We start from the raw sequence: 12,825 nt of genomic DNA, 5'->3' as shown, positions 1-12,825 counted from the left end.
TGTGCTATAGAGGAGGAAGTAGGTTAGTTGTAGGATGGCTTTGGACTTGAAAAGGTTAAGTTCGCCATGTGTCTGCCTGCCCTGCACTTACTGACTCCAGAGCTCAGACTTTTGTGTGAATGCTGTGAAAGTATATTTGTATATAAAAGCTGGGAAGTATCAGCCCAACCGTTATATTACAACGGCTTAAAGTGTATCTTCCACATGCTGCAGTGTCAGAGATGAAGACTTGATCAAGCCATATGTCTCCCATGTGTGCATTTTGTTTGCTGGAGGGATCATTCTTTCTAGGATGCCTTGAAACACTATCCATGTCCATGCAGAGACAATTGGGGAGGATTTCATGTCAGCAGTTACTTGGCAGGGGCTGGGAAATTAGCAGTAGATCACATTCACACTTCCACTCCAGTAGGATTGTGTATGTTATATGGTGTGCCTGCTAGCTAGGAGGAGTGGTAGTAGTACTGTAGGTGAGTAAATAAACTATGTCTTAAGTTTCACTTGTATCTTTCTTCATCTTGACTTACACATCTTTTTTTTTTTTGTAAAGCAAATGAGAAAGTGGAAGACATCAATGGCTGTCCAAAGAGCCAGACCCAGATGGTAAGTAAAGTCTTTATTGAAGTGTGTTATATGTTGCATGTTGTTATTTTATTTTTCGTATTGTATAGTTATATGAAGTTTCTTAATGCACGGTATATGTATTATGCTTACTGATATATAATAAAGTGACACAAGTGGGTGAAATGAGGCTGGTGTATATATAGAGCCTTTTTTTTCAGACAAAGGGGCACAATTACCACTACAATAATGTAGTTCTGGGTTAACTAAAGGAAAATGAATTTTATTGCCATATATTTGAAGATCATCACCACTTTTTTGGTACCTATGATGTTTTAACAGTTGTCAAACAAAATGGTTCACGCTTGGTCTATGCTTGAGCTACATGGCGACGTTGGCCAATATTTCCATCATGGGACTAAGGATTGCAGAGTTGCCCTTTGACATTTTCACTAATGTAAGTGAATGGAGTTGCAAGTCGCGTTGTGACTAGTCGCAAGAAATACAGCATTGCTTGATCATTTTGCAACTACAACTCCCAGTCACAGCACCTGCTAACACAGTGTGACTCCATTTACTTACATTAATGTAAAAGTTGTAGGACGACCTGGGGATCTTTGGTTTTGTGACGGTAGGCACAGCAAAATCACTATCTAGTCCGAGCTTAAGTCTTATTCTGTGGGAATTACTTTCTTACCACAATGTAGAAAAATCTATGTGAACCAAGTTAAATCTGTTGGTTTATTATTAAGCATGCCAGCTGTTAATAGATGTATGGTCCTTCCAAATGGAGCTATATCAGTCTGTCCTATTTTAGTGACCTAAAGTGTATGACATCACCCTGGCCATTTTAAATATATACACATTACACGTGTATATTGCCTTCGCAGTCACGTGCAGCCAAGCGGACATTAGGTTTATATTCTGTTCATAGTTGGCCATTTAGGATTGGGTGCTGTGTTTATTTGCTTTTATACAGTTTGCATGTGCAGTACATTAATCTGTAATCCATAGGTATGCCCTTATGTTTATTATTCACATGCAGTGCTGTACAGAGTGTACTCCTTCACATCAGTCTCTGTCCTCTTGTACCACACACAAACACCTCAAGGTGCCAGCTTACCTGGAGTCATACTCTAGAAAGTTTTTATTTTTTTATTTACTCTATTTAATAGGGCAATAAAATTCTCCCCTTGATTTGTGGCTGGAGACTTATATTGAATTTATTGACATGTATTTATGCATACACGTGTTTGAAGCCTACACAAATCTATTGGTATATCATCATATACAGTACTATAAGAATATGAGCTATTGGACTTTATCACATAAGTGTGTCCCTCTTACCTAGGATGTTATAAGTGGATATAATGTTGTGTTGTAGGATATATGTACATATATAGGGGCAGTTCACACGGCGTAACGTGCAGCGCATTTAGGCACGTATACACGTGTCAGACCGTGGCGCTTCAAAACAGATCCCATTCATTTCAATGTGTGTCAAATCAATGGGTTACAAAGCCTCCCATATACACTGTACATATAGTGAGGCACTCATTTTTATAGAAGAAAAGCTGTGCCCTATATGATTATATTGTTCAATTGGTATAGTTGAAGCTGTCTGATCTGCATGCTTCATGTTATAGAACATCAGGAGCTGAGAAGATTGATATACAGGTGATATAACGTTCCATTTATTGATATCATATATTGCTATTTTTGGACTTGGAATCCAGTGGGCCGTGCCACTTAGTGATAGGCAATCCCTATGTAAGTGTGCCTAGCAGAGTAGGACCACCCTCTGGACTCCCAAGTCCAGAAAGAGTAGACTTTTACATCAATATAAGTCAATTAATACAAAATATTTTCCCACAAAACTACCGTATATATCAGTTCTGCTGTCTAACATGCTGCAGAGAAGCATATGGCAGGTTCCCTTTATATTGTAGTGGTCTGTGGGCTTCTGCCATTGTGGCCTAATAGCATGAGCATGAAGCCTTCATACCTAAGATCATGGCTTGAGGACATAGGTTTGATCTCATTCAAACTGAAAGTTTTTGTTGTAAAATTCTACAGTTATAGACCTCTTATAAACATGGAGACTTATTTTGGAAATGAGCCCATGTTCAAGCACAAAAAAGGTACCAGTGCTGAACATTTTTCATATATTTACTTATTCGCCTTAGGAAATAGTATTATTATAGAGGGTAAATCAATAAGTAATTTTATTTGAAGTAAAAAAAAAAAAAAAAAAAACTTTTAGTGTTTAATAGTATATGAACTGTTGCTATATGTACGAGTGTATGCTGTAAGTAATGAAATGGATCACTGCACAGTTATAGTAGATTTTACCAATGGTAAGATAGTTTGCTGTAAACAATGACACCTGCTCATGTGTAAATCTATACAGAGCCATGGGAAATGTTCTTGTTCAGTGGCTGACACTGTGACCTCTGTGGTTAGAATTAACAGGATTACATCAAGGGCACAGCTCAGGAAGCTACTCAAGTTGACCTAGTCATTAAGATGTGAGTATGACATCAGTGCTTGAGTTGACTCATCAGTTACCTTCCATTGTAGAGGCATCTTGAGAGTGATCTCAGATACAGTGATGATAATAGTGGAACAGTAACATACTATATAAAGCAAAATGATCATCTCTATATAACAGTCTTACGCACTGTATTTCTAATACTATGGGTATGTTTCTCAAAGGGGTCATATAAAGTAATAGAATATCACTAGGATATGTATCATTTTATGATTGATGTGGGAGTTCTAAACCACACCATTCTTGAGAATGAAGGGGACACAGTGCTGCATTGGGCTCTGCTGCATAACAGTGTTCCCAGTGACTTAGCTTTGAAGTGAACTATAGCTGGCTACATTAAAGGGGTTGTCTGGGACAAACTTAAATCCCTACAATAATCTAAACACCCTCCACCATGTACTCTTTAAATAATATAATTTATCAAAAATGTATATTTACCCATATCCTTGGGGCGGTTTCATGGTTATCAGATGAAGATCCATTTCCCCGTTTCCAGAAACGGAATGTTACTACTATTCCCCCTCCCCCCATCCACTCCATCATACTTACCTCTCTTCCTTCCAGGCTTCTTCTTGCAGGACAGCTCCTTCCTGTTTTCTGACTGCCGGTGCGTGCTATAGTCCCAGCGCTGCTCTGTGCTCTGCAGCCGTTAATACACCTCTACTGCACAGGAATGGGAGCAGCATCAGAGACCTGCACAGTAGAGGTGGATCGTCGGGTACAGAGCAGGGCTGGGTCTATAGCATGAGTCGGCAGTCTGAAAAGAAGGATGGTCCGCCCTGGAAGAAGAGTGGAAGAAGTATGTATGACAATGGGGGGAGAGGGCTGAGTTAGTTGGGAAGAGCTATTATTGGGTGGGATATCTAGAGAGACAGGGTGGGAGGGTGATAGAAAAGGAGGGGGGTGAGGTGAGAGGGATTAATGTGGAAGGTACATATCAGGAAGCTGAACCAGGTAAACAAATGCATAAGATACCAGGAGCTCCCAGAGACATGCAGAAATCACTCAAAACACTGCAAAAGGAGGTATTTGGGTGCATGGATTAACTTTTTGCCCATAACATCCCTTTAACTTTAAATGGGCTAGACTATAGTTCCCTGCATAGTGGGTGAGTACAGCTGTGTAGCGGAAAGGAAGAGAAAGGCATGCAGCACTATATCAGTGATGCATCCCCTTTATTCTCAGTTTCAATGTGGGTCCCAGAATTTGATGGCATATTCTAGCATATATTGAGGCCCCCACTGATTCAGAATTGATGGCATAGTTTCATAATATTCCATTACTTAGGGACCCCTGCCGATCTAAAAGTGATGGAATATTCTAGTAATCTGCCTTCACTTATATCGAAAAATCCCATATGTTGCTAAATGACTAAGATCACATGTAGATATTAGTATAGGTGCGTGGATCATATTGTCTGACAAAGTGATGTCCTATTTTAGTCAGCAGAGATTTCCCAGGAAGATGACCCTGCGGACTTGCTGTATCTACGCTTTAAGATCTCTAAATTAAACAATAAATGTAATGGTAGTTTTATAGGATATTCTTGTTGTAATAAGTTACAAGAAACATTCTGTAGCAAGGCAGTGTCTATGTAAGGGAAATGGCAAAGCATTTCATGGACATTTAGGTCAAGTTATTTGACAACTGCATTATAAAAATAGAAGGTCAAACTCTGGGCACTCACAAATAGCACAGGCGGCATGATTCGGGTTTTCCATGTTTATTACATTTATTAAATTGCTAACACATATTTAAAGCTCCTTGTTAATATTCATTAAATATTTAGTTACGTCATATTATACATCTGTACAAGAGCCATACCAAATATGATGAATCTTATAATCTTTTTTATTAGGTGTCCTATTGGATCCTATTACCTTACATTGGGTCTGTTAGGTTTCCTGTTCTTTTCTTGAATAGTATTAGGAAGCTTATTATTTTATTCTGGTTGTCAAATATTATTCTGGCTAGCAAACGGACAGCAAAGAACTAATTACCATAGGAAGAAATGTTAGGCATGTCCCTTGCAGTATCACACGTGAGTTTCTTCCTGATGAAGGTGCAGTGTATGGGAGAAGCCATCACCCATTTCTGGGCATTGTTAGAGTTGATGGATATAAGGCCAGAATTAAGCCTGCCTGCTCGGTCAGTTTGATCCATACCTCCCGGGGACCAGGAGATATAGTCCGTGCAATAGAGAGCATCACCTGTGGTAACTGGAGTGATGCCTATCCCCTTGTGGAAAATCTGGGTGATTGAAGTTGTGTGTGAAGAGTGTTGCAATGTTGTGTAAGTTGTATTTTATTTTGTATTTCTACAATCAAGCCCTGTAAAGTTTTGGTTCCAATAAATGAACGTCTGGTGATTTTAATTTAGGACACAACTTCACTACGTCAACAATTTTGTGTGCGGCATATGGTCAGCAGGATGTATCTGGCATGAGTATTACTACTTGTCGAATGTCACTAGGATACCAGAAACTAGCAACTTGGAGAAGCTGCTGTTTATTTGGGTAATAGCAGAGGCACATAGGTCCTAGAGAGAGCACACTACTGGGACAAATGCAACATGGTGCAGGGCTATGTCATTGGTTGTTGATCAGTCTGAGAGAGCTTTGGAAACCCCTGGGGTTCTCAAGGCCTGAGTTTAGTATTACCGGGTTGTAGAGAAGAGAAGTGCCAGAGGTAGAAATAGAGGTAAAGTACAAGTCCAGAGAAGATACCTTGTGGGTCATGTTAGCACATGCCCGTGATAAGTTGCTGAATGGCCCCTGGTTGAGGAAAAGAAGTGTGCAGAGCAACTGAATTGTGACTATGATCCCATTCACTACTCTCATTGAGCCCACACCTGTTCTGAGCTTTGCCCCGGCTCACAAACTGATAATATATATGGGGTCATAGAAATGAATGAGTCGGTATCTGTGAAAAAACATGGTTATTACATTGACAATATGCATAGTCATGCTTGACGCCTTAATGGAAATTTACATGTAGCAGATTTTTTACTGAGTAGTACCATCTTAGTAAGGTGATCTCCACTTAGTAGGAGAGTTGTTAATAGACTGTGCAAATGTTTTTTTTAATTCCCTAATTATTAATAATTCATTTGACAAAAGTTCCCTAAATATCAGAATAACAAAACAAAAACATAACTTGGTGAGACTTCTGGCAAGTACCTAAGGAAGTGAGATGGTGGCTTACTATAATTATTTGGTTTATTTAACAGTAGGTACTTTACACTTCCTAACCCTTTGTCTCTATTGTATTCTAAGCAGTGGCTCTAATATGTTAAGGCTTTGATTCTCAGCTGATTCCTCTTCAAGAGAGTAACATGGATTTGTGCCCTCCTACAAGACATCTGGCTATATTAGGGTGGTTTGACGCACATAATTTCTTGGAAAATGTTTCAGCTGTATGAAGGTTTACATGCAGTTTTTTTGAGCAGAAGCCAGAAGTAGATTCAGAGGAGATGGAAACTATAGAGGAAGAACTAATACTTCTCCTTTGTGCTGGGTTCAAAAACTACAGTGGTATTTTTCTAAAAAAAAGAACCAACCAACCAACCAAACAAACAAACAAACCCATAAGTGAAACCAACCTTAAGGTCCCCCATGCAAATGTGGATGGGATTATGGCTAATCTCATCCACACATTGCGATACAATAGGCACAGAAAATCTGCAGAGGAAAACTCTGCGGACTTTCTGTGAAAAGCACTGTGAACAAAGACGCGAAATGTTTCCACCACGGTCTTTTCCGCCGCGCTTTTTGGTTGTGGCTTGTTATGTGGGTCCTTAGCCCAAAGGAGCATTCTCCTAATCATATTTCAATTTGTAGACAATTAAAAGTTAAACATTTTTGCAAATATAAATTATTTTAAAAAATTGCAGTATTGGAATGGTTGCCAATGGATACAACTATGAATGCTGGAACTTTCTACGGTCTGGGATTCGTCAAAAACCCAGCCGTGATGACCTTATTGGAGTTTGGGTATCAGCCAGGGATACTACATGTATGGGGTGATAACGCTCCACTATAACTGGCAAGTTTCCAAAAAGTCCTAGACCATAGGAAGTTGCAGCATCCATGGTCCTATCCATTGGCAGCTTATCAACACAAGAGATTGTCACGACTTAGATGGTTAGAGAAAATTTCATAACTTCTAATTACTTATATTTTCAAGAATGTTTAACTATTAATTGGCAACAAATTTAAATGTGGTTATGTTTGTGGGAAAACCCTTCAAGGCCTTAGTCAAAGGACATTGATATCAGTTTGTCTATTCATATGTCAGTTTTTTACTGATTGTTTTTCACAGCCTTCAAAAATAAATTACATGCTCTATTCTGTCTGTTTTTACAGACATATGGAACTGATGGAAATCATTAGATCCATTTTAATTGATGTAAAACTGATTGACATCTGCTTTACGCCTGTTATAAAAAGATCAGTTGGTTGGATAGTTAAAGAGGACCTTTCATTTCCTCGGGCACACACAGTTTTGTATACTGCTAGAAAGCCAGCAGTGCGATTCTTATGAAACTGGCCTGGACAGAAATGATGGTACCCTGAAAATAATGTTACCAAAGGGACATGTTAAATTAAGGTGTGCCCACTAATTCGCATCATAGGTGTCTACAATTTTGTAATCAGACAGTGGCCTGTATATAGGACTACAGATAGTTACTGTGCTGTTTGGTGACACGGTGTGTACCACACTCAACATGGATCAGAGGAAGTGAAGGAAAGAGTTGTCTCAGGAGCTTAGAAAGAAAATTATAGACAGGCGTGTTAAAGGTAAAGGTTATAAGACCATCTCCAAGCAGCTTGATGTTCCTGTGACTACAGTTGCACATATTATTCATATGATGCGGAGTTTATTGCCAAATTAGTATTTCTATCCCAAAAGGAACAGATTCCCAGAATCTGTTCCTTTTGGGATAGAAATACTAATTTGGCAATAAACTCCGCATCATGTTAGTAGGCTTATTAACTGAGTCATGCATGATGTTAAGGGGGCTGCCCTCTAGAGAGCAGCATACAGAGGCACTGTTCTCCTAATTACCTCCTGGAGAATAGATTTGCATATTTTTTACCCAGAATCCCTAGCGGAGCAGGAATGACTTGTAAGTCTCCATACACCTGTCTAGGCACACACTCTCCCTAATGTGTATGATTATCCCCTGACCCATATTATTCAGAAATTTAAGATCCATGGGACTGTAGCCAACCTTCCCGGACGTGGCCGCAGGAGGAAAATTGAGGACAAATCAAAGAGACGGATAATATGAATGGTAACAAAAGAGCCCAGAAAAACTTCTAAAGAGAATAAAGGTGAACTTCAAGCTCAAGGAACATCAGTGTCAGTACGCACCATCCATCATTGTTTGAGCCAAAGTGGACTTCATGGGAGTCGACCATGGGAGACGACCATTGTTGAAAACAAATCATCAAAAAGCCAACACAAAGCTTCTGAGAGAATGTCCTATGGACAGATGAGACAAAAATCTAACTTTTTGGTAAGGCACAACAGCTCTATGTTCACAGGCGGAAAAATTAAGCATGTCTTGAAAAGAACACTGTCCCTACTGTGAAACATGGAGGAGGCTCTGTTATCTTCTAGGGCTGCTTTGCTGCATCTGGCACATGGTGTCTTGAATCTGTGCAGGGTACAATGAAATCTCAAGACTATCAAGGGATTGTAGAGAGAAATGTCCTGACCATTGTCAGAAAGCTTGGTCTCAGTCGCAGGTCATGGGTCTTGCAACAGGATAATGACCCAAAACACACAGCTATAAACACCCAAGAATGGCTAAGAGGAAAACATTGGACTATTCTGAAGCAGCCATCTATGAGCCCTCACCTAAATCCTATTGAACACCTTTGGAAGGAGCTGAAATACACTCACCGGCCACTTTATTAGGTACACCATGCTAGTAACGGGTTGGACCCCCTTTTGCCTTCAGAACTGCCTCAATTCTTCGTGGCATAGATTCAACAAGGTGCTGGAAGCATTCCTCAGAGATTTTGGTCCATATTGACATGATGGCATCACACAGTTGCCGCAGATTTGTCGGCTGCACATCCATGATGCGAATCTCCCGTTCCACCACATCCCAAAGATGCTCTATTGGATTGAGATCTGGTGACTGTGGAGGCCATTGGAGTACAGTGAACTCATTGTCATGTTCAAGAAACCAGTCTGAGATGATTCCAGCTTTATGACATGGCGCATTATCCTGCTGAAAGTAGCCATCAGATGTTGGGTACATTGTGGTCATAAAGGGATGGACATGGTCAGCAACAATACTCAGGTAGGCTTTGGTGTTGCAACGATGCTCAATTGGTACCAAGGGCCCAAAGAGTGCCAAGAAAATATTCCCCACACCATGACACCACCACCACCAGCCTGAACCGTTGATACAAGGCAGGATGGATCCATGCTTTCATGTTGTTGACGCCAAATTCTGACCCTACCATCCGAATGTCGCAGCAGAAATCGAGACTTATCAGACCAGGCAATGTTTTTCCAATCTTCAATTGTCCAATTTCGATGAGCTTGTGCAAATTGTAGCCTCAGTTTCCTGTTCTTAGCTGAAAGGAGTGGCACCCGGTGTGGTCTTCTGCTGCTGTAGCCCATCTGCCTCAAAGTTCGACGTACTGTGCGTTCAGAGATGCTCTTCTGGCTACCTTGGTTCTAACGGGTGGCTATTTGAGTCACTGTTGCCTTTCTATCAGCTCGAACCAGTCTGGCCATTCTCCTCTGACCTCTGGCATCAACAATGCATTTCCGCCCACAGAACTGCCGCTCACTGGATGTTTTTTCTTTTTCGGACCATTCTCTGTAAACCCTAGAGATGGTTGTGCGTGAAAATCCCAGTAGATCAGCAGTTTCTGAAATACTCAGACCAGCCCTTCTGGCACCAACAACCATGCCACGTTCAAAGGCACTCAAATCACCTTTCTTCCCCATACTGATGCTCGGTTTGAACTGCAGGAGATTGTCTTGACCATGTCTACATGCCTAAATGCACTGAGTTGCCGCCATGTGATTGGCTGATTAGAAATTAAGTGTTAACGAGCAGTTGGACAGGTGTACCTAATAAAGTGGCCGGTGAGTGTATATCGTCTAGATAAGGCACCCTTCAAACCCGAGACAACTGGAGCAGTTTGCTTATGAGGAGTGGGCCAAAATACCTGTTGAGAAGTGAAGAAGTCTCATTGAAAGTTACAGGAATCGTTTGATTGCAGCGATTGCCTCAAAGGTTGTGCAACAAAATATTAAGTTATGGAAACCATCATTTCTGTCCAGGCCTGTTTGATGAGTTTTATTTAAAAAAAAAAAAAAGTTTTGTTGTAGTGAAAAGCAATGTCTGACTTTCATTTGTTCATTTTCATTGAATTTTTACTTTTATCAGATTCAAGGGTACTATTCCGTTATCGGGCCAGCAGCAGCGCATTTCAGCACCAGCTTTCGGGACAGCAGTTCAGTTCAGCAGCGGGAATTACAATGACATCCGAGGACTGCTGGCCCGATGCTTGTGCCCAGTAGCCAGTACATCAATGACCCCCCCTCCATCTCCTCCTCCTTCCAGTGCTGCCCCCCAGCTCTCCTTACATCTACCCCGTACCCTCTCCCCGCCACATGACTAAGCCGATGCTGGCCCGATGATAGAGGCCGTGCTTGTGTGTAGTAGGCAGTACATCGATCGATGCCCTCATCCTCCTCTTCCTTCCAGTGCTGCCCCCCAGCTCTTCTTACATCTGCCCCGTACCCTCTCCCTGTAATAGGCCTCACCGTAAATCTTGAGCAATGAATGCTACTAGATAGCCGCCGGACGCTGCAGAAAGTTTGTCCCTCCGGCTCGCTGTAGCTCACCGTTCCTATAGTCGGCGTGTTTCTTGTCAGGGCCTGGATTGAGCCCCGGTGTCTTTCCTTTCGGTCTCGGTACTAGCGCTGAGGTGAGGCCTAGTCGTGTGGCGGGGAGAGGGTACGGGGAAGATGTAAGGAGAGCTGGGGGGCAGCACTGGCAGGAGGAGAAGGATGGGGGAGGGGGGTCATCGATGTACTGGTTACTGGGCACAAGCATCGGGCCAGCAGTCCTCGGATGTCATTGTAATTCCCGCTGCTGAACTGCTGTCCCGAAAGCTGCTGCTGAACTGCGCTGCTGCTGGCCCGATAACGGAATAGTACCGATTCAAGTTATTCCTGTGGCCATTGCAGGTTTTTATTCCATTAAACAAGGGGTACCAACAATTTTGTCCACGTGTGTGTGTGTGTGTATATATATATATATATATGCGCCTAGTGACTCGTATCGTGTATTTACTATAATGTGCAAAAGCAGGCAGGTGTGAGGGAAAATGCTACTTAACAATGCTTTTAGAAATAGTTTACTTTTTATCAATTAACGAAATACAAAGTAAATAAATAAAAGAAAAATCAAATCAAAACAGTATTTGCTGTGTCCATTTTTGCCTAAAAGGACAGTATCAGTTCTTCTAGGTATACATGCACATAGTTTTTGAAGGAACTCGGAAAGATAACCACAGATCTTCTGTGGATGTAGGTTCACTCAAATCCTTTTGTCTTTTCATGTAATCACACATCGACTCGATGACATTGAGGTCAGGACTCTGTGGGGGCCATATCATCATTTTTGTTAATTGACAAAAGATACTAAACACTTCAGTTTTTGAAAGCAGCATTACTTTGTAAGGCATGGAAAACATGCTGCATAGTACTAGGCTTCAGGTCTGCCTTCAGAAAAGTCCCATTGAGTTGGACATTTCAATTCCTGCTTTTTAAGATGACTTGAATGAAGTTTTGAAAGCCCCATGAGAAATGCAGTGGGTGCAGAGAGGTTGCAAAATACTGCACCTGTTCAATTAGAAATAGATGGTGTTTTTAAGGAAATTGTATGTAAAATACAAGCACCAGTTGAGATTTACTTTTGCAGGCCCCAACATGTTTAATACTAACTTGCACACCATGCTACATATACTATGGGAATATCCTGAATGCTCGAGAGTATTCCTGATGTAACAGATGTGACATATATTGAACCTCATTTTATTACTCTCTCAGGGAAATTGTGGCCTTCTTGTATATAGTCACTGATCAAGCTCCATGTTTCATTAACTGGTTTCATGACAGCTGTTTGGTTGATCTGAACAACAAGATTATCTGTCTATAATACTGTATTATTATACAGTGTGTCCCACTTGGTCAAAACATACATTACACAATGAAACTGGGTGTGTCCTCTGTTTGCTCATGGACTCAACATATGAGGGGTTCCTGACTCTCATTCATTAAAGTGGTTATCCAATCATTTCTACGATTGATGGCCTTTCCTATGGGGGATCCGACACCTGAAACCCCACAAATCACTGGATTTGAAGCAGCACTGGAAAGTTACTCTCCATACAAATTGTAGCAGCAAGTGCAGGCACTGCAGAGTTGCCCCAATGAAGTCTATGGACTCATTTGATAATCCCTTTAATGCAATGTAATGTTTTGACAAACTTTCATTAATTAGTGTTCCTTACTAGAGATGAGCGAACAGCGTTCGATCGAGTACATGTTTGATCAGATATCAGGCTGTTCAAGATGTTCGATTCGAGTCGAACACCAGGTGGCAAACTCACTAAAAATTCGATTCACAGGAACTATGACAACGTAGGTATCGAAAAAAAAATCGGAAAAAGT

At 41.1% G+C, this 12,825-nt stretch overlaps 1 protein-coding gene across 2 annotated transcripts in view; it reads left to right on the top strand.

The window, feature by feature from the left end:
* NAV3 (neuron navigator 3) overlaps nt 1-12,825 on the top strand; it is a 228,717-nt gene that overhangs the window by 65,572 nt on the left and 150,320 nt on the right. For both annotated transcript variants that reach the window (XM_075274311.1, XM_075274312.1), the window contains exon 3: nt 551-603. In XM_075274311.1, the coding sequence (XP_075130412.1) occupies nt 551-603 (53 nt within the window). The remainder of the gene's footprint in view (nt 1-550; nt 604-12,825) is intronic.

The sequence above is a fragment of the Leptodactylus fuscus genome, chromosome 5, assembly GCF_031893055.1.
Source record: "Leptodactylus fuscus isolate aLepFus1 chromosome 5, aLepFus1.hap2, whole genome shotgun sequence".
NCBI classification, from domain to species: Eukaryota; Metazoa; Chordata; class Amphibia; order Anura; family Leptodactylidae; genus Leptodactylus; species Leptodactylus fuscus.
This window is presented reverse-complemented; position numbering and strand designations above follow the sequence as displayed.